We start from the raw sequence: 23,399 nt of genomic DNA, 5'->3' as shown, positions 1-23,399 counted from the left end.
TGATTCCTTAGTTTGTAAACTCATATATATATTTTTAATTTACTTTTTTTTATGATAAAAATTAAATATACAACATGAGTGAACTCCAAGACATGTTTGAAAAATTTCCTCTATTATTGCCTAGTAATGATAACACAGTTTGGATAGGTGTTGTATTACTAAAAGTAAGACTATTTTGAATACAATTATATAATTTGTAATGAAAATTTTATTTTAAGAGATTCTATTAAACATTTGTTGTGGAGTTTTTATTATTTAGTGTAACTAATTTTGTTATAGATTTTTAATATCAACTCATTAACATATTATTTTAATTATTAAAAAAATATATTTTATAAGAAGTTCCAAAAATTTTCTTATAAATTATAAGATGTTATCAATAATCCTCTAAACACTGTTGCAACTTTGATTTTAAGAGCATAAGTAATAAAGTGAATTTGGGGCCTCTTGTAAAAAAAATTTCCTTGTTGCACTTTGAATCTTTTTATAAAGCCATCAAATTTTTTTTAATCTATTTTACATCACAATTTGGAAAAATTGAAACAATATAAATATACAACATAGTCAAAATTACATAATATCTAACTTTAATGTTTAAATTTATGCTATTACATTTATATTTAATAATTATTTGATACTTTATATTATATATTTAACTAAAATTATCAAAAAATTATTAAACCAATTCTTCAGACAAGTGTTTGATTTATTTCAAAATTATATCTCTAAATTTATTTAAGAAAGAATTTGTTGAGTCTACATTCTTAAATATGAGATTAAATGTTACTATCAATTTAATGTTTAAATTTATTTTATTATATAAATAAGAACAAATTGAATAGTTAGGTATTTTTACCTTTTATTCTTAAAAGAAAAATATGCAAAAGGAGAGATGATTATGCATCTATAAAAAAAGAAATTATAATGATTTGGTTATTTTTACAAAAGTTATAGCAGTTTTAAGTAAAAAAAATTGAAATAGAAAATAGAAGAAACACGGGGGTAAAATCAATGATCCGATGATAGAAATTTAAAAGACAAAGTGAAAAAAAGTTTGTAAAGACGGTAAAAGAGAGGACGGTGTGGAATGTTGTGGAAGACATAAATGATGTATGGAATAGAATTGCTAGTTGTGTAAAGAATACTACAAAGGAGATTGTTGATGAGTGTAGGAGTAGAATGCCAGGAAACAAGAAAACCTGGTGTGGATGAAGACGTTCATAAAAACATAGAAAGTAAGAAAAAGCAATTTAAAGTATGGCAGAAGAGCAAAAGGAGAGAAGATTGGACGGAGTAAAAACGCCTGTGCAAAGAAGCCAAGTGTGTAGTAAGTAAGGCGAAGTTTAAGAGGTATGATGAGTTGTATGATAGGTTAGGAAAAAAGGAAGGCAAGAAAGAAATCTATAGTCTTGCAAAGATAAGAGAGAAAAAGTCTAAAGATTCTCATTATTTAAGGTGTATAAAAAATGTTGATAATAAGATACTATCGAGTGATGATGATGTGAAATAAATGTGGAAAGAGTATTTTGAAAAATTACTGAATGAGGAATACCCAAAAGAGACATTAGAGGATATATCATGGAATGAGGAACTGGTAGATTTAATTAGTGAGAAAGAGGTATAGGAGGCTGTAGCATCAATGAAAAACAATAAAGCAGTAGGACCAGATGAAGTGCCAGTAGAAGTATGTAGGCGGTGTTGACTTAAGGTGGTTAAAGGAACTTTTAAATAAAATCTTATTAGAAGGGAAAATAACAAACGAATGAAGGAATAGCATTGTGGTGCGGATATTTAAAGGTAAAGGAGACATACAGGAGTGTGGAAATTATAGAGGCATAAAGCTTATTAGTTATAGTATGAAAATTTGGGAAAAGGTAATAGATAAGAGAATAAGAAATGAGACATTGGTATCTAAAAACCAGTTTGGATTTATGCCTGGTAAGTCAACAATGGAGCCAGTATTTTTTGTGAGGCAACTTATAGGAAAATTTAGGGTAAAGAAGAAAAAACTGTGTATGATATTTAAAGATTTGGAGAAAGCGTATGACAGAGTACCGAGGGAGGTTTTAAATTAATGAGAAAAGAAGTTCTGAAAGGTACATTAATATAATAGAAGATATGTATGATGGCACTTGTACCAGGTTAAAAGGGGTAGGAGGAGTAACAGAAGAGTTTTGAGTAAGAGTAGGTTGCACCAATGTTCTGCTTTAAGCACTTACTTATACTCCATAGTGATGGATGAAATTACTAGAGAAAGACAAGGAGAAGTGCCGTGGTGCATGTTGTTTGCTGACGATATAGTGTTAATAGGAGAAAATAGGGAGGATATTAATCAAAGGCTAGAGGTGAGGAGATCAGCTCTTGAAGAAATGGGTTTAAGAAAGAGTAGAAGTAAGACAGAGTATATAGAGTACGATTTTGACAAAAGAGGACACGAGGTAGGTGAAATGAGGAGATCAGTGACAATAGGCGAGGACTTGATTGGAGAAGTGGAAAGTTTTAAGCATTTAGAGTCAGTTATGCAAAAGAGCAGTGATATTGATGAGGATGTAAGACACAGGATTAAGTGTGGGTGGTTGAATTGGAGAGTAGCATCTGATGTCTTATGCGATAAAAGAATTCCTATGAGGCTGAAAGGTCAATTCTACAAGACTGTAGTGAGACCAGCTATGATGTATGGTTCAGAGTGTTGGGCGGTTGATAAGAAAGTAGAACAGAAATGAGAATGCTTAGATGGATGAGTGGAGTAACTAGAAAAGATTAGGATAAGGAACGAGCATATAAGATGGAGTATAGGTGTAGTGTCAATCGTGGATAAGATGAGAGAAAATAGACTTAGATGGTTTGGTCATGTTATGAGCAGAGAAGAATCAGAAGCTGTAAGAACAGTTATAGAAATGAATGTTGAAGGAAGAAGAGGTAGAGGAAGACCAAAAAAGAAATGGAGAAATTTAATTAAATGTGATATGAGGATAGCTGATGTGAGCGTAGAGGATGTGGGAGATCGTGTTAAATGAAAGTTTAGGATAAGGGTAGTTGACCCTAAGTAGTTGGGATTAAGGCGAGGAAGAAGAAGAAAGAATTCTTAACTATTTGAGATTTTTGTATAAATTTTTATATTCTTAAATTGAAGTCATGATAGTTGCATTTAAAATAAGTCATGTTTGTTTTAGAATGTAACTGAATTAAACAATTTTTCTTTTTTTAATTGATTTTTAAGTATTTGGTAATATATCAACATTTTGATATGATACTGACATTGAGATTAAATTTAACATTAATTAATATATAACATTAGAAAATCAGTTAAATGTCGCATCCAAATTACATAATTTTATGATGGTATTTAGGTTAAAATAATTATTTTAGTGATTATATTTTACATGTTACAATTTTTTTTCAAAATACAAATATGTATAATGTATTAAACAGATATAGAACAAGAAAATTAAAAAAAAAAAGTTATGAAATTCGATCCACCAACAGAAATAATGCACCTAGAATTATATATTTTTATACAATTTCTAACTTTGTAGGCCTATAAATCAGAAGATAATTGTTTTAAATATTTTAAATTTTATTGAAACATAGATTATACACTATACAATACCACAATTGAAGATTAGTATAAAATAATAAATTCTTAATAGTTTTAGTTGAGCTCAAAAACGCCAATTTACACAATAAGTCGCCATTCTTAGAAAGTCATTAAAGATTAGAAGTTAACATAATTTTTTTTTTAATGTAAAGTTTTAGTTATAATTAGGTCAATTCTAAAATTTAAATTCAATCAAATTAATATTGAATTAATTGTGTGTTTTTAACGTTCTGACTGTTTTGAACATTTTTTACATTAAAATAGACATAAAAACGGTAAGGTCATAAAAAAAAATTTTTTTAATCTAAATACAGCATAAAAAAGATACTCTGAAAATTTAAAAAAAAAAATTAAAGTGGTCATACAACCACTTCTGAATGATTTAGCAAGGATTGACCCGTTAGTAAAAAATGTGATTAGAAAGTTTAAAATATTTATAAATTATTGAATTATTCGAAGTATAATTACAAATAATACTAATTTAATTTAATAATTTGATAATTTTAGTCGCAATACCAACAAGTAGAAATTATCTGTCCTAGTTTTCCCAACATAGAAAATATCCAGTTCAATATTTCAACATATGAGAATTTTAATTTGGATCAATTTGAATTGAATAAAATAATAGAACAAGTAAAATATTTTTTTTTATTGAATATTTTTAAAAATGTGTACTCAAAGACTTTATTATTTTAGTTTTCAAAAAATGCAAATGTCTTGCCTGAATTTTTATCCAGCCTAATTGATGTTTTGGTAATTTTTTGGTTCTGTTTATTTTTCTTGAAATTTTAATTTTATTCCTATTTACATAAACATAAAGAAGGGAAGCAAATTAAATTTGCCTTATTTCATTAGAATATATTTTTTTTTAATTAAAATAATTTCAAAGTATAATAAATTGAATAATATTTATACTTAAATAATTAATCTCATATTAAAAAAATATTTTAAAGAATAAATCAACTGGTCTTCTCACTCTTCCACAAGTTAATATCTCTCATAAAATTAACCAAGATCGTTTTTGTTCAATTATTCAAGAAATCAAAATTTGGGATAAATATGTCTATGATATTGAAGAGAATTTATGTTTTGTAACATATAAAATCAACGATGAATCTGGGCGCCAACATTCTATTAAAATACATATACCTATAGAATATCCAGCTATTAAAAAATCATTAGAATTTGATGCAACAATACCAACTTTTTTTATGAATTCACTTTTAAAAGTAAGGATAAAAAGCCTTTTGTTGCTAATTTGTATGTAAAAATATAAATTGAAAGGATAAAATTTAATAGTCTTTAGAATTACATATACATATTTTATTTTTATATTATGGAATATAAAGTTTAGTATAAACATTGTTAAATCTTATGATTTTACATGCTACACGATTAATTATTAATTTTAGCTTAGATGAAATTGTTAAAAAAGGATTATTTTTTCTATGGTATGCATTAATTTTGTTTGATATGTCTGTCATTATTTTTTCTCAGATTTACTGGACTGATTATTTGATTTTAACTATACATAAAAAGAATCTAATTGATATCTAGTTGAATACATTATGTTCAAAAATTAAAAAGAAACCATACATTTTTTTTATAATTGTACTATAATTTAGTCATATTATGAGGAGAGAAGAATCGGAAACTGTAAGAACAGTTATAGAAATGAATGTTGAAGAAAGATGAGGTAGAGGAAGATCAAAAAAGAGATTGAGGGATATTATTGAATGCGATATGAGAACAGCTGATGTGAGCGTAGAAGATGTGGGAGATTGTGTCAAGTGGATGTTTAGGATAAGGGTGGCCAACATCGAGTAGTTGGGATTAAGGCGAGGAAGAAGAAGACTATCCATTAGTTAAAAAAGTATTTTCCCTTCAAAAAATATTTTTTTATTTAATTAAATTTTCAATTCATATATGGATGGAGCGTTATATTAGTAATTTTAATCAGTCATATATCAAATATGGTTTCAACCATGTCTTAACTTATGATAAGTGCTGACATAACTATGTTTAAAAAAAATGTTTACTGATAGTCTACAGTTATGTTTTATGTTATTTTCTTAATGAAAATCATAATTTAGTAAAATTCAATAAGTCATAAATTAGTTAAATATATATGTTGTTATTAATAAAAAAAAAAAGTTTAATTCCCTCGAAAGACCTAAATAATACTCAATAACTTTTAATCAAGAATTAACTGAAAAAAGTCAATAATATTTACAAAAATATTGTCATATTAAAAAAAATTAAAGTGGCCAATGAATAAACAATTTTCTTGAATAACTACATACATACTGCTACATAGTTAACTATGTTTTCACCAGCTATCAAAAAATTATTTAAAAATGCTCAATTGTTTGAAAAATTGTTGTAGATAAATATTATTTCTGGTTTATTTGAAGAATTTAAAAATATTATTGCAACATTAAGTCATTTTTGGGACTTACATGATGAAATCGTTAACACATGTAATTTAATAGGAACTTACTCATTAGCAGATGTTAAATATCGGATTCCTATTGGTGAGTATTTATAAAAAAATTTAGTTTTTTAGTATTATTTTTTCATACAATATGTATTACTTATAGATAAAATATTATCAATTTATAATTAATTAACAGATTTCTTGATTTCAAATATCTATCACACATACCAAGTCAAAATTGTAATTATATGTGAACATTATATATGGAGATAAAATATGAAAATCAAATATTTTAGGATTATGGACAGTCAAGTTTCAAACTTGCTGCCAAACTAATTTTTAATAACCTATATTTATTATAATTATTATTTATTATGATAAAGTGGGAATATTTAAAAAAAAAAATGTTGACTATTTTCTTATGTATTTTAAGTGATTTTATCATTTTAAATCCATATAAATAATAAATCTACATAATTGTTAATAATAATGTTAAAGCCAGTTTGATATTTAATCTATTAAGTGCAGACTTGACTATTATTAAAGTAACACTAAATGATGGTAAAAATATTATAGTAGCTTCAGGATACCTACCATATGAAGTCACAGACCCAGGTAGGGACCTAACTATGCTCTTTAATTATTGCAAAAATGAAAAATTAGAACTCATCCTAGGTATGGATGCTAATGCACACCACACTATTTGGGGGAGCAGTAACATCAACCAAAGAGGAGAGGTAATAATGGATTTATTGCTGACTACAGACCTCAGTATACTTAATAGAGGTAGTGAACCTATCTTTGTAATCAGGAACAGGCAGGAAGTCATTGATCTGACAGTTTGTCAAAAGGATTACTTCAAAAGATAAAAGAGTGGAAAGTGTCCTCCGAACCATCTCTTTCTGATCATAGGCACTTACCATTTACTATGGAAATTAACAAAGTTAAGACTGAGTACTATAGGAACTCGAAAAGAACAAACTGGGGCAATTACAGGGCAGATCTTACTCGTGACCTGAATAACCTACAATTTAGATTGGGGTCGAGACAGAGTACTGAAAGGACTGTAAATATACTACAGGACTCCATTGTCTCGGTTTACAAAGAAAACTGTCCTTTAATAGAAAGGAAAGGTACAGGACAGGGTGTAGCCTGGTGGAATGCTAACCTGTATAAATTAAGAAAGAGTTCACATAAGCTCTTAAATAAAGCAATGAAATCAGGTTTGGAACAACACTGGGAATCCTATAAGGACGCCCAAAGGAACTACAAATCTGCATTGAAAAAGTCCAAAAGAGAAACCTAGAAGAAGTTCTGTGGGGATATACAACAACTCCCTATAGCAACTAGACTTCTGTGATCACTGAGGAATGGACTAAACAAAACTGTCGAGGCAATACTATTGCTAGACGGAATGTTCACCAATAACGATAATGAAATATTATCACATTTGATGAACACACATTTTCCTGACTTTGTAATTAAAAACAGAGAACAGTCACATGATGCACAGGACAAACGTGTGACCTGTGCTGATTGGAAACTAACTAGGCAAGTGATAACCCCAAGTAGGATAAGATGGGCAATAAAAGCCTTTGGCAATTTCAAAGCTGCAGGCTGTGACGAAATTTTCCCTGAACTTCTGCAAGAAGGGTTAGAGTTAATCGTCCTCATCTATGCAAAATATTTAGGGCATGCCTCGTCTTTGGTTATCAATTGGAAAGCTGGCCAAAGGTCAGGGTGGTGTTTATACCCAAACCTAACCGCACTAACTATTATGAAGCAAAATCCTACAGACCAATAAGTCTTACTTCTTTTCTTATTAAGACTATGGAGAAACTTATTGATAGGTACATCAAGGAGGGGTCTCTTAAGGAGAACCCTTTACATGAAAACCAACATGCGTATCAAACGGGGAAATCTACTGATACAGCTCTACACTGTTTAACCACTAAGATAGGGAAAGCTGTGGAGAATAAAATGTATGCATTAGGTATATTCCTGGACATCGAGGGGGCTTTTGACAATACTCCCTTCGATGCTATTTGTGAATCTGCACAACAGCATGGAATAGAACCACTTATTACTAAGTGGATAGAATCCATGCTTAAGGAACGCTCCATTTTGGGAAAGCTCAATGAAACCAAAGTAATCAAGAGTGTTAAACAGGAATATCCACAAGGCGGTGTTCTATCCCCCTTGCTATGGTGTCTAATATTGGACTTGCTTATTAAAGCGCTAAACAAATACTGTTATACACAAGCCTATGCGGATGACTTAGTTATAGCAGTGGTAGGTAAATTCCCAGACACTATTATAGACTTAGCACAACAGAGACTAAACACTATACAGATATGGTGTAGTAAGTATGGTCTATCTGTTAATCTAAATAAAACAGAGGTTGTTATGTTCACTAGAAGGAGAATAGGACTAGACAGTCTTGACACTCTTACTCTAAATGGACAAAAAATTAGCTTAAAATCGGAAGTAAAATACTTAGGTATTATCTTAGATAGTAAGCTAAAATAGAAATCACATGTTGAGTCAAGAATCAAAAAAGCAATGACCACATTGTGGACTTGCAGCAGAGCCTTGAGAAAGACATGGTGTTTTAAACCAAGAGTTATGTTTTGGTTGTACACTTCAGTGATTAAACCTATGATATTGTACGGTGCCCTAGTCTGGTGGACCAGAACAGCACTCGTTACAGCCAGGAAAGAATTTAGTCACATACAGAGTGTGGCTGCTATGGCTATCACTGGAGCATTAAGAACTACACCAACAGTCGCATTAGAGGCACTAATCGGATTGCCTCCTCTGCATCTAGAGGTTAAAGATCACGCCAAAGCCACAGCACTAAGATTACACAACTTAGGTATGTGGACTTTGGAGAGTGATACAACAGAACATGGTAAAATACTAAAAGAAATAGACCAGGGCTTTTTGGAATACCCCTTGGACTATATTAAACCGGTTCTTAAGAATAACATTCCCTACAAAGTGGAGATCACTACACGTAGATAATGGAATATTAACCACCTAACTGATAAAGGAGGATTTGTAATATATACAGATGGATCCAAAAAATCAAGAAAGGTAGGTGCTGGAATTTGGGGTTTAAAGCCACGAATAATGTCAGTATGTCATTGGGCACAACACCCTCTGTTTTCGAAGCAGAGGTGATGGCGATACTGGTAGGGGCTCAGAACTTGCTGGTATACAAAAATAGGAAGATAAGTATCTTAAGTGATGGTCAAGCGGCTTTGAAGGCACTCTGTAACAATCAGGTGAATTCAAAGCTGGTCCTCGAATGCAGGGAAACTTTAGAATCACTATCACTNACATTTAATATTAAATATAAAATTAAAAAATAGGAAATTGAAAAATAGGAAATTTTGAGGATTGTTTTAAATTAAGTACAAATAGCTGAGTAGTAGTAAATTAGTTTATTTTATTGTATAATATTGATTAATAATACAAAAATCTTATAGGAAAGTACTGGTTGGGGTAAATAAACAATAAACATGGTTTAATGCTTTGAAGTTGATGGCTTCAAACTTTCAACAGCTACTTGTTTTGTCGTTTTGGACGGAACCAACTTTCTGTTAGCCTCAACAACTTGCAGGACCAACTGTTTCTCTTCTTCATCATTTGTCAAAAGCTTATTAAACTCTTCAAAAAGTTTCACACCACGCTCAGCTATATCATTAACAACTTTCATATTTTTTGTGATTTGTTTACCACTAATGTAATGTTCATTGCTGTTCCATTCATTTGGATGTGTGGTCAAAAAAATTGAATTTATTTTAAATTTATCAAACACCTGCAATGATCTTTTATTGGCAAAATCAGCCAAAACGGCCTGGTCAGTTAAAAGTGACAAATCTCCTCTTACCTTCCGGTCAGTAGGTTCACACTCCATCTTATTGACAATTTCTACCTTTTCCTCATTTGAAACTTTCTCTGAGAATAAACTTAAGCCAACTAACTCATCCGAGAGGTACCAAAGATGAGATTTTATGGCATTTTTAACCACTTCACTAATTTGAGAATCAATAATTCCATAATTGGTCATGTCTTTCCACAGACAAAGGTCTGCCCAAGCAGCATTTGTAGCCATAGGGGTTTCAAACCAATATTTTACATATACAAGAGCTCCAAAGTTCACAAAGCGTTCTAACTGCAATTTTTCCTTTTGTGTGGTTTTGAAACTGTCTTCCTCACGAAACAAGTGAATTTTAATGGCGTATAACAATTTCGCCATCCAACGAGCGTGGTGTACTGCACCTGGAGCTCTCCAATGAATTTTATATGGAGTATGGCCCAGAGCTAGANGGAGCTCTCCAATGAATTTTATATGGAGTATGGTCCAGAGCTAGAAGAGTCATCTCTATTAACTCCATGTAATCATCTCTGGGCTGCTTATTCCTTCCTAAGACAACTAATAAAGCATTTACTGCAGTGAGCTTTAAATTTTCACTGCCAGGAGCTTTTTCTAATGGTTGATAGTTTTCTTTGTGTATCAAGGGCCATGCTACCTTGAATCTTTTGAATAAAGGAATGTCAAGACTACTAGATGGTCCGAAACAGAGAGTAAATACCTTACTGAGAACAATCTCCAAAATGTGCTGCCTGTATGGTAGCCATAATAATTCTTCTCCAATTTTATGTTCCAGCATAACACAAACTCCATTTTTAAACCCTGTATTAACAGATGTAGTGTCACAACACATGCCGACTATTTTGTTCTCCAAACCCCATTCACTTAGTACATTATAAACTGCATTTGCACCAGTACCCCTTACGAGTTTTGGCACTCCAAGCAATTTCTCCTTACCATCTGCAGATACTAATACGGGCAATCGATCTACTTTATTAGTGCCCAAAATATCAGGAAGAATCTTCCCGTCCCAATGAACAATAACTGGATCGTCAAAAGAAACACATTGCTTTATTTCTTCAAACACAGCTTTTCTTCCTTCTTTCCTTTTGCGTTGAATAGTACTTCGTGATAATGGCAAGGAACTAGGGTCATGCCCCAATGCCGATGCAATAGGGACCATTAATCTTAAGGCTTCCCTATCAGAAACCTTATTGCGATCTAATGCGCTTGTGACATGTTTAGAAAATAAAGATTTCTTTGCAATTGGTTCATTCTGTGAGTCTTTTTGGGATTCCCTTCTTTTAAAAGAAGATGGTGGCTTATACATATACATCTCTTCTGATTTATCTATGGCTGAATCAGATTTTTCTCTTGATTCATCATCTGAATTTGAAATAGTCACAGTTGGAGATATCAGGGAAGAGAACCCTGGCTCATTCCCTTTTTCAAGTCTCTTTTGTTCTTTCATTTTTCTTTGAAATTTCCTTTCTTGTTTCATGTTGTATTTCATGTCTTCTGATGAAATAATCATATTTCTTTCCGTCCTCTGATCAATTAAAAATTCTCTGTCTTCATCTACTTTGCATATAGTAATTGCATCATTGTGAGCAATGTCAAATAACATATCTAGCTGCTCTTGAAATAGTGTTTCACGTTTCTTTTGGGTATCAGAGATTCTTCCTTTATTTTTTTTTAACAGAAGCCATTCAGAGTGTAATTTTTCAAGCTTATCAATACAATGTTTTACAAGTCTAATCGGGATAGCTGTTTTTTGCCACACTAAAATTAATTCTTCTACAGTGCTGTGACTGGCATTTCGAACTGATTTTTTCCTTTGGAGAAAAAAATGGAATCTAAGAAGGACTTGCTTTATAGTTGGTAACTGATTAAATCGAGATATTGGTTCTAGATCTTTGATACCTATCAAGAATATAGTGTCCGCTTGACGTGTTGATGATAAAGCCATATTTTCACAAAAAAGTCCTAAACAATGTCTGGTATAAAAACAGTCCTCACAAACAACTATTGATAGTTATATATTTTCAAGACATTTTTCTTGGTATTTCTTTCACAAAAACAGCATCTGAAAGAAAACAAGAATACAGAAATCAATATTTAAGAAATAAGGAAATAACAAAATTTTTAAAAATTTGACGATGTTGAGCACTGCCATCTACTCAACCTAGGACATTGAATTTTTGGCTCTTTACTACTATCAACGAAGGTAAAAAAAATAGTGGGTGCCCTGGGGTATAGGGTAAATTTGAAATTTTTGGGCCACCCTAATGACTAGACATCAAATAAGCACCCTGACTGGTCTACTGACAGGACATGGTCACCTGCTTAAACATCTTAACACAATGGGGGTATCGGAATCACCATTGTGTAGGAAGTATGGAGTAGAAGAGGAAGACTCATTTCACATCATGTGCGAATGTGAAGCCTTGTTCACATTAAGATCAAACTACTTGAGTAAAACTTTTTCCGAAAAAGAAGATATTAAAAACCTAAAACCCAGAGAGATACTTAATTTCGCCAGAAAGACAGGACTCTTTAGTCATCTATAGAGGTGACTTTATGGTTGGTAATATATTCACACTTCGGTGATAACACTTAGGTGGGTTAACCGAATTAAGACAATTCGGTATGAGGTGCGCACAATGGACCAACAGGTCTGAGCGCATGGGCATTATGTCCACCTCAATAATAACAAAAACTAAAACTACTGAGCATCGCGATGGAAAATGTGCTGCATATTTCTGAAATGGCATTTTCAAATTATTCCATCATTGGGAAAAATGATCAATTTGAATGGTGATCTAAAATTTTCTTGAATCATTTTAAATTGTTTTTAAACATAAACATAACCCAATCATACACAATAAGTGATTAATTATCATTTATTTGTGAAAACTTAAGGCTGGCTAAAAAATTTTCCTTTTAACGTTAAAGAATCTATGTCCTAATTATATTTTTATCTACAATGGTTATTTACGATTTATCGGTCGTATTGTACGGACGTGTTTATCTCGCGTACGTTTGTAGTTACCCGCCTATTTTTAGAGTACTATTCCGTTATACATAGTTTTTTTTTAGTTTTGAATCCATAGTTCCGCCTTTTTGGCACATTTACTGTGTCCGCCGGGGCTCTGGATGCAATACAGACCTAATCCGGGTGGAAGTGATCAGCACCACTCTCCATTGCGCCGTAGAAGCACTCTGCAATCTCCCAACCCACAAATCTCCATGGATAATTCGCGTTATTCTGGTAAGAACAATCAAGGCTCTAAATCGCCAATTAGCCCCTTACACAAAAAACCTAAATATGACAGTAAATCAAAATTCGATGATCCCCAATCTCAAACTTTCAGCATGGATTGTAGCTCCCCTGAAGTCATAGTTGTGACGTCACTCGGTTCGCCAACTTCAAACATAAACTCGCTCTATGTCGATTCTCCTAATATTTCAACAGGCAGGCAACCCAATGTTCCTGAATGCTTTCCACTACACTACTCTGGTTCCCTTAATGTATTTGTTTCTGCATCTGGTGATAATAACTTAGGTAATTTTCACCCAGTTGTTGTATTTATATATTGAACAATCTTTTTGTTCTAACTTATATTTTTTTGTAGTTCAATAATAACGCAAAATGTAGTTAATAAAGATATAATCAATCAAAATAAAAACATATAAAATATTGATACACTTAAAAACGGATAAATAAATAATACACAAAATAAAAACTTAAAGTCACAAACGTACCACACGGAAAGAGATTACCTTCGGTACTCTCGAGGTCTTCTCTTTCTTCCTTTTTAATTCATTCCGTTTCATCTTATATACTAAAATATTTTGTTTGTCTTTTTATAAAATTCATATAGTAATCATTTTCAAAAAGGTTTATAAATATTTACTTCCTGATCTAGTAACAATAATTCGGGGAATTACAATTAATCCAAACATTACAAAAGTGTTCTACTTCTAGGTTTACAAATAATAGACTATATTATATTTTAGTAATAATAGATCAAGAGATTCATAATGCCATAATTTTCAAAAATGTTTATAAATATTTACTTCTTGGTTTAGTAACAATAATTTGGGGAATTACAATTAATCTAAACATTACATAAGTGTTCTACTTCTAGGTTTACAAATAATAGACTATATTATATTTTTGTAATAATAGATTAAGAAATTCATAGTTAAACCAAACATTACAAAAATTCTTTGTTTTCAGTTTTATAAAATAATGACCTATATTACACAGTTAAGCTGAGTAAAACTTTTTCCAAACTTTTTCCTGGTATTTTGAGCATAAACCCTATCGGTTCTAAGCGTGTGAAAATCACATTTGAGTCGGTTAATAACGCTAACAATTGTCTCACTTCTCCTTCTCTTTCTGAACACGGCTACTCTGCGAATATTCCTAGTACTTTACTATATAGTATTGGAATAATACGTCTTAATAAAAGTATCTCTGAAGAAGACTTTTGGGAAGGTTATGAATGTTCAATCAAAGTTGTTTCATTCATACGCATTAATATAAAAAAGGATAACATCCTCGTTTCTTCAAATTAGTTGAACTTAAATTTTTGTCAGCAACTCTTCCTCAAAAATTATCAATATACAAAGTTATTTTTGATGTCTCTCCGAGTATTCGTTCTCCTGTCCAATTTCGCAAGTGTTTACGTTTTGGTCACACCCTTAAATTCTGTCGCAGTAAGGAGCGCTGCAGTCACTGCGGTCTCTTTGACCACACTGAATCTAATTGTAATGTCAAGTTAACCACACCTCCGTGCTTTTTTTGTAAACTGAACCACCTTGCGACGGATAGATCTTGCAGCGAATGGTCCGTGCAAAAGGACATTAAAAAAATAATGACCTCAAACAATGTCTCGTTTTCTGAAGCCTCCTCGATCAAACGTTCCAGTTTAGTTAAAAGCTTTTATCTTTTCTGATGTTGCTAAAAATACAAATATATCTAGTGTCGAAGTCGTAGCTTCTCCTTCCTTTCCTTCCCTTAGTCATTCTACTAATACATATACAAATAAACAAAAGAAGAAAAAAAGTAATAAAACTCAAGTCCCTTCCTCCCATTTTCCTCCTTTTGCATTATTACAATTGTTTTTCACTGCGTGCCAGGCCACGCCAGTATATTAGGTAACGAAACAGCTGACCGTCTTGCTACTTCTACTTCCCCCTTCTTTACTTCTTCAAGACATAATATTCCCGCTTCTGACTTTCTCCGCCTCTTTCGACATACAGTTCTTCAAGCCTGGCAGGGCAGTTGGGCTACAATAAAATTGAAAATGATATGTTGGTACCGCTCGATTTCTCCATCCATTATACATTCTCCATGGTTTCATAATCTTGACTTATCCAGAAATATAATTTCTCAGTACTCAAGACTTAGGTTAGGTCATAATCTTCTGCCTTACCATGCATTTCATCTTTCCTTAAATTCCGTTCCCTTCTGTCCCATACATGATAGTGAAGCTCTATGCGATTTTTCTCATCATCTCTTTGATTGTCCTGCCCTAATTAACAGCAGAAATAAACTATTGAGCCTCTTAGCCTCCAACAATATTAATCCCCCTTCCGTAGCTAATACTCTTAATTCCCGTTCTTCCTTTATTATTATTTCAATCATATCTTTCTTGAGGAGTTCCGGCTTTGTCATTTAATCTCTCACTATTTTATTTTATATTCTTCTATTTACTTATTTATTTACTTTCTCTCATCCTCCATTATTTCAAATAAAAATTTTAATTTAGTAATTCTTTTAGTTGTACTTTTAAATCTCTATTAACAATAATTTTAATAATATTTAATTTTTCCTTTGTTTTTGAGTACACTAACAATTATTGTCATATTTGTTATACCATTATAACATAGCACTGTTACTGTTATACTTCTAATTCACTTATTTTTTTTTCTCTTTGTTTATAATTGTTGAGCTAAATATTATTTTAATAAAGCTATTAAAAAAAAAAAAAAAAACTACAATGGTCAGTTATATAAATATATATATATATATATGGAGCTCTATGAAATTATACTTCCTTATTTAAACACTATTAAGCTGTATTATAATAAATAATAAACAATTATTTTTCAGAGAAACATGTAATAGCTATAATTGAAATAGATCCAATAAATCATTTAAGCTTACCAAGAATTGAATTATATGGTCGAATTGAAGATACTGATAAATTTCAGAAAAGACTAAATAAGTTTGAATTGGTAAAAAGAAATATTCAATTTTCCTTTTATCACTATTAATTAGTTAAAACAAAAATGTTCTTCTAGTTTCAATTTTTAACAGATTTTATTTAATCATATTTGCAATTAGAATACAAAATTTAATATCAAATTTTAGTTTCCTCCTAAAATTTTGTTTGGGGAGAGATTATTTGATAGAAATGAAAGAAATGTTCCCCTCAAGCTCCTTTCTGATTCTACTATATGTTATTATGATATAATATTCTAAAATAAATAATTTGCAATTGACAAAAAAATATACAAAGCGTTTCAGATCTAACTCTTGTACATTTTGATCAAATTATCATTTTTCTGTAATTATGTTTTTAACTATTTTAGCACTCTTATTTCGATATGAAGTTGACAAGGAGTTGTTTTTACTATAATGAGTTTTTTTTGTCTGTTGCCCAGTCTAAGTCAGCTTACTCTTCTACAGAATCAATAAAAGTTATAATAATTTATTTGACTCCTTGTAGTTAAGTTTAATAATTACAGAAATAAAAATAATAGCATAGTAAACAAAATGTAATAATCACATTACATTACTTTGAAAAATTACAATAAATCATAGTATACTTCGATTTATGTATATTATTATTAAAAAAATCAAAATTAGGTAGATTATTACAATTTATTAAAAATGTATTAAATTATTATTGAAACTATACTTTTGAAGAAGACTATTAACATTACATAAATAATTACTACATAAATTCGTAAATTAAAAGTAACATGGATTCCTAATTTACTTATAACTAATTTTATTATAAATTAAATTAGAAACAAAAATCAATTAATTTGTCTTACAGCTAATGTTTCTAAATCTAATAATCTTAATAATTCGTCAAAATCAACATTAAGAACATTTAATTTATAATAAATATTTCGCAAAATAATACATTGAACGTGCACTAAATCTGATGTCAAATTAGAGTTGATAGGTTTTCGTAACTATAGGTTATTAGGCGATTATTCAATTAAACATCAAAAAAACTTTATTAGGCTCCAATTGAATATATTATCTTCAAAATTTAAAAAATTACATATTTTCTTTTTTTTTTGCGAATATGCCATAAAATGTGCTCATTTTGAAATAATGTAAAATTAAAAAATCTAAAAATGCTATCATTTTTTTTTAATAAATTGATTTTTATGAAATTTTAAATATATTTACCAGTAAATACTGGTAAATGAAATAATAAGATCTTTCTTTTGATATACTTATTTCGAAAATGAACAGATTTATTAAGTATAAGAGGGGTTTAAACGCAAACATTAAAGACATTAAAAATTACTTTTTTATTTCAATTTTTGTGAAGGTTCTGGAAAAGTCCCATTTGTAGCTTATTGAATGTACTTTACTTTATGTTAAAATATTTAATTAAAAAAAAACCGTGTATATGTACTTATACATATACATCATGTCAATATGTGTTAAGCATTGATGATAGTAATATTGTACTCAAAATATGTATATGCGGATTTTAGTTAAATATTCTTACTATTTATTGGTTTTAAATTAATATTTTATATATATTTATCAATTAAACAAATTTTTAATATTATTTTTTTCTAATAAGTATTAATTCTATATACATTTTTTAAAGGAGGATTTAAATACTACACATTGAAATAAATAACTATTTCTCTAAAAATTGCATAAAACTAAAGGAATAGCACATTTGAATCAAAGTATTTTATTATAGTAATGTTAATCATTTCTGGTACCTACTACCAGGAACTAACTATGCCTGGTTACGACTGTACTGGGTTTTTGTTTTTATTAATAAAGTGTCAGCGCTAAGGGTTTTTATTATTTGTCTCAAATGAGTAAATAATAAAATAAAATTGCTTTTATTTTTTAATTAAAATTACATTTTAATACAATTACGTTTTATATTTTATATTAAACATTGGTTTAAGAATTCAATTTGGAGTACAGATAAAAGTTTCAAAGACAATCTTATGGAGTTATTTGAAATAAAAGATTTAGCTTCACAGTATGAAGAAATTGAAAACCCAATAGAAGAATTTGAACAAAATTCAAATTATTGTTTTATATGCTACGGTGATTTAGATAAAAACTCAAAAAAGCACACAAAAGTATGTGCAAATAATAAATGTGACGCTGTGTATCATATGAGTTGTATTTGTGAGGTATGTTAATTTTATTATTTAAATAAAAGTAAATATAAAATCTATATATCTCAGTATAATAATATTTTATGAAACGTATAAGAATTTATTTTTTGTAAGAAAAAAAGATGTAACAGAAAATGTGATTTTTTTAAAATTATTACAATTATATTATACCTCATAATATTGATATGGTCTGGCAAAATACTTTATAAAAGAATAGTTTAATTTCTTTAATATAAATTGAAATATTTAATTTAATATAATATGCCTTAATACATCGGTATAAAGGTTTAATTCCATTTCGTCTAACTGTAAAGATTTTACTATTTATACATGTGTATTTAGTACTTTTTTAAGATACCATTAGATCAAACTTTTTATTAGATAGCCAGTTTAAAAGAATAAATTTTAATGTTGTTAGTATTTAAATAATTCTTAAATTGAGTATAATAAAATTTCAAAAATATAATTTATTTATTATTATTAATTTTTTAATTAAAAAAAAGTTTTTATTAAATTTTTAAGTTAAAAAAAATGACTGAAAATAATTTTATAATAATGTATTTATATTTATATTTTTTTCATGTGTCACCACTTTTTCTTAGCTCTCATAAGACTATTTTTTTCAATAATAAGTCAAAATATTAAAATTCGTATATAGAAAAAAACATTACTCTGAAATTGAAAAATGTTTTCAATTTTTAAAAAAAATAATTAATGTTAAAATTTTGAAGTAATTTTTGGATATTCCAAAAGTAAATTAATTTCTATTTTCTTATTTACATGCTGATTACAAGTTTTATAATTTATAAGTACAATACAGGAATAAATACACATATTTTATAAATTAAATTTTGTATGAAATTGATATTCAATAATTAAGTAATTATAAATATGAACTATCAAAAAAAGAAGAAAAAAAATTATCTTTCCTAATGTAATTATTCTGACATTTTCTTAACTATTATTGCAGTTCAGAATATGCAAAAATATATAAATAGCATATTTTTAAATATGCTATTTTTGTGTTAAAATTCTTGGTTTTGTATTTTATTATTTTTTTTTAAATTTCTTAAAAGTGGAGTACACCGATATTTTTAACTTTATTTATGTGTGTTAATACCAGTGTATAATATTCCAAATTTTTTGGTAACATGTTGCTATATAAATCATAAAGCTTAAAAAAATTATTTTTAGTTTGACCTGAATTTAAGAAATAATTTAAGTGTATTTTTTTTTTGAAAATCTGACCATTTATCAGCCTACAAGAAGGATTCAAAATAGCAACTTTTTTTATACATTTTTGCATAAATGTTAATATTTTCAACTTAAATTTTAAAAATATTACGGAAATGCTGCATCATTTAATCATATATAACATAAAAATATTATATAATGTACTATAATAAAAAAAATATCATTTATATGCAAACTGACAATGAACTAAAAATCTTATATTTGTGTAAAAAATCAACCTTTATGATGTTATCATTTTTTTTTGTAATTATTTATGCCTATGCTTTATGCAAACAGTATATTCATATATATTGGGAGGTGTAGCAAGTACTCCCATTAAAATTCTCTTTTATAAAAAACCCAGCACAGTGGTGGGTTCGCGGCATAGTGGGGACGTTGTATAGTTGAGTCCATTATAGATTTAATCTGACCGTGATTAAAATCACTATCATAAGAAACGCTTCGATGCAAATCTGTAGATAGTATTTAATTCTAAGAAATTGATGGATAATACCAAAAGCAAAATCAACTTCTATTTCCTTAATTATATCCAGATAAGTCATTCTTTTAATTATATATTATATAATTTTTAAAATTAATTGTTTTCAAATTATTATTGATTTTGATTTTTAATATGTTAAAAGTAATCATTTTGAACCTACTTTTTTAGCTTCGATGCGAAGCTGAGAAGGTATTAATTTTACCATGATGTGTTTATTTTTTTTATTTTTTTTGTGTCTGTCACTACTTTTTCTCAGCTCTCACTGGACCGATTTCTTTTAACAATACGTCAAAAGATCACAAATTGTATCTAGTTGAAGGCATTGTCCTTAAAAATTTAAAAATTTTCCCTCGTTCTCCGCAAATGGGGGAAATATCCAAAAAAATTACAAATTTAAAAATCGACAAATTTTGTCATTTTTTTTCACTTTTTTTCTTAAAACTTCCATAACTTATTAAAAAATCAATAAATCAACATATCTTTTTTTTATACTAAAACCTTAGATATGTCCCTTTCATTTGATATCATTTTTTTGAAAATCTATCACTTAACTTGCTCATTGGAGGGGATTTAAAATAGTAATTATTTTACAAAAACTTTTTCAATTTAATTTTTGAAAATGTTCCGGAAATACTGCGTGCTTTAAACATATATCAAATTAAAGCTTATTTTATGTACTATAAAATGAAAAAAAAAAATTTGTCCCGACACTTTATCTTCTGCATGCAAACGACTGCCGTAGTTAAAAAAACGCTATTTTTGTGTTAAAATTTTCGATTTTTAATTTTCAACTTAAAAAAACTTTTCGAAAAATGTATGTATCAGCACAAATTTTTTTTTTTCTAAATACATTATAAGTACATCTTCCATTTGACATACTTTTTATTAAAATTATTATATTTTATGTACTATAATATGAAAAAAAAAATGCGCAAAAAAATTTGGAATATTATAGGCTGGTAGTAGCACACACAAATAGAGTTAAAAAATGAATACATTACAAAGTAAAATTATTTACTTTTGTAGTTGATTACTTTTATCATATCAAATCTAATTCGACAATAAATACTTTAAGAATATTAGAAATGAATGATTTTAATTGTTTGTATGGATAAAGTTTGTTAAGCTACTTTTTATTTGAATAAGGAATATTTTTTCGATTTTTAAGAGTAATAACTTAAATTAAATACGAATTGTAATCGTATCGTTGGAAAAAGTAGGTCTAGTGATGGTTGGCAAAATATATCGTAGCCACAAAAAGAACCACATAGTAAAATAATATTAACATGAATATAAATTTCTTTTAACAAGGGGAGACTATAGTGATTGGTTCCTTTATATTTATTGAAGTTATTGAATCTAAATGAAATAAATGAAGAGTGAATGTGTCAAACGTTCTATGTGCCAAAAACATATTTGTTCAGAAAACACAAAAAACGATGGTAACATGGGCATGTCTCACATAATGAACACTATCTATGAATGAAATTTTGTACAAGTANTGAACACTATCTATGAATGCAATTTTGTACAAGTAAAAAATTTAATTGACATTTGAAACACATACAAGATTGTGGCCTTTGGTACATAGAACATAAATCAGAAATAAAACAATTTTTCACTTTTTTGGCACATAGAACGTTTGACACATTCACTCTTCAAATATCAAATGAAACACATCATTGTAAAATTAATACATTCTCAGCTTCGCATCAAAGTTAAAAAATTAAATAATATATAAGTTTTAGTTTTAATTTTTTTCAGGGAAGATTTTTGAAGCTTATTTGATAAATATTTTAATTTGGGTTATCAATATTTAATTTTTTCCTATAAGGTATTTTATGACCATAGGTTTTTGATTCAAAGCTCTCTTTTAAATAAATAAAGTCATTGGTTGGATATTTATGTTTATAATAATGCATTAAGTACTTTATACAGTTTGTTGTTTTTAATTAAGTTATGATTCTATTAAAATTTATTTGATCTTAAAATATATTTTGTATTACTTGATTTCAGTGGATGTTAAATTCAGGAAGTACACCAGCATTTAAACATTTGCAAGGAAAATGTCCTCAGTGCGAAGAAGTAAGTTTGAAATGTAAAGAATACGTCAAAGTTTTTTTTCAGTAAATATTAATTTTATTGTGAATCTTATAACTGTATCCCAAATATGATTGTAACTTTTTATGGAAAGTGTTTCTAATCACTTTGTACATTAGAACCTTTGTCAAATTTCTCATCTTATAAACATAGAGTTTGGTAAATAGATTTAATATTTATGGTACGGTTTTGCAGTTGGAATAACAAAGATTTTTGATGGAAATAACTAGTTATCTTTTTATTTTAAAATTATTTAGGAAATACTAAAAACTAAATAATTTTAGTGCCCAATTTAGAATACTTGATATTTTTATTTGAATATTATTAACTTTTGAAATGAATACATATCCTTGATGATTGCAACAAAATATTCATAAAATTATTTTCTACCAGAAAATATAAAATTAATATTATGAAAAATAATTTCAATAACGGTTTATCATAAAATAGGTCTACTTTGTACCACATTGCACCAAAATAAAACTGTCTAGTATAATATTTGTAGTGAAATAAGTGGAAATTATTTTTGTATAAAATATATAGGCATAGTGTGTAGTAAGTTTGCTTCGACGTATTATTGTTTCTACTCTTTTTTTATGCACTTTTCTTTAGATTCACAATTATATTTAAGATAAAAAGTTGCCCTATTTTACGGTATTGTACTGAACACTTCAAATCTTATATAAATTAAAACTTTATTAAATTAAGATATGATTGATGACATATTGACATGAGGTATTTAAATAATTTTCAGAAATTATTAGTGGCTTTAGAAGACTTTGATATTATGAAGAAGAATTAAATTAAGTACAAGCATGAATATTTATGATTAATATAATATAGGTGTGGATTATGTAACCAAATATGAATATTTACTATTTACTCTAAAAATACAATATTTTAAAGACTTTAAAAAACTATACTATTATTGTATACCTTAAATCATAAAATGTCTTTTGCTCTAAACAAAATAATTTAATATTTATAATAAACTATTAGATATGTTATATTATTTTTACTTTATAGAAAATTAAAAAATACTTATAATAATAATACATTGTTATTTCTATGTATTCAATGGTGTATTATTTCTTCTGTATCGCTAATTGCTACTCTATTGATGAGTAAAAAAAAGTCATTAAGTTGAATTTTTTATGGACAATAAAAAAGAATCGAACATCTAATGGTTTTTGAGGGGGTTTACAACCATCTAACCCACGCCCCTGAATACACCACTATA

General features: G+C 28.5%; 1 protein-coding gene and 1 long non-coding RNA gene across 2 annotated transcripts; both read left to right on the top strand.

Moving 5' to 3' along the window:
* The first annotated feature begins 19 nt into the window (after positions 1 to 19).
* LOC126899251 (E3 ubiquitin-protein ligase FANCL-like) lies at positions 20 to 23,166 on the top strand. Its single transcript, XM_050673938.1, has 9 exons — positions 20 to 164; positions 4,106 to 4,231; positions 4,295 to 4,351; positions 4,552 to 4,827; positions 5,985 to 6,132; positions 16,040 to 16,164; positions 18,106 to 18,339; positions 22,076 to 22,144; positions 22,914 to 23,166. The coding sequence occupies exons 1-9, from the start codon at positions 75 to 77 to the stop codon at positions 22,959 to 22,961; spliced, it is 1,173 nt and encodes a 390-aa protein (XP_050529895.1). The 5' UTR covers positions 20 to 74; the 3' UTR covers positions 22,962 to 23,166.
* LOC126899271 (uncharacterized) lies at positions 10,381 to 15,616 on the top strand. The gene is made up of 2 exons (XR_007702542.1): positions 10,381 to 13,186; positions 13,290 to 15,616. It is a non-coding gene; the product is annotated as an uncharacterized LOC126899271 (long non-coding RNA).
* Positions 23,167 to 23,399: the final 233 nt, after the last annotated feature.

The sequence above is a fragment of the Daktulosphaira vitifoliae genome, unplaced genomic scaffold, assembly GCF_025091365.1.
Source record: "Daktulosphaira vitifoliae isolate Bord-2020 unplaced genomic scaffold, ASM2509136v1 Scaffold_2, whole genome shotgun sequence".
Taxonomy (NCBI): domain Eukaryota; kingdom Metazoa; phylum Arthropoda; class Insecta; order Hemiptera; family Phylloxeridae; genus Daktulosphaira; species Daktulosphaira vitifoliae.
Note: the sequence above shows the minus strand (reverse complement) of the source record. Positions and strands in the feature narration are given on the sequence as shown.

Bases quoted from the DNA above. Each gene is read 5' to 3' on its own strand.
- LOC126899251 (XM_050673938.1), top strand. From the start codon at position 75: ATGAGTGAACTCCAAGACATGTTTGAAAAATTTCCTCTATTATTGCCT. The intron at 165-4,105 runs GTAAGACTATTT...TGATAATTTTAG, and splicing joins TAGGTGTTGTATTACTAAAA to TCGCAATACCAACAAGTAGA. The intron at 22,145-22,913 runs GTAAGTTTGAAA...AATAATTTTCAG, and splicing joins AATGTCCTCAGTGCGAAGAA to AAATTATTAGTGGCTTTAGA.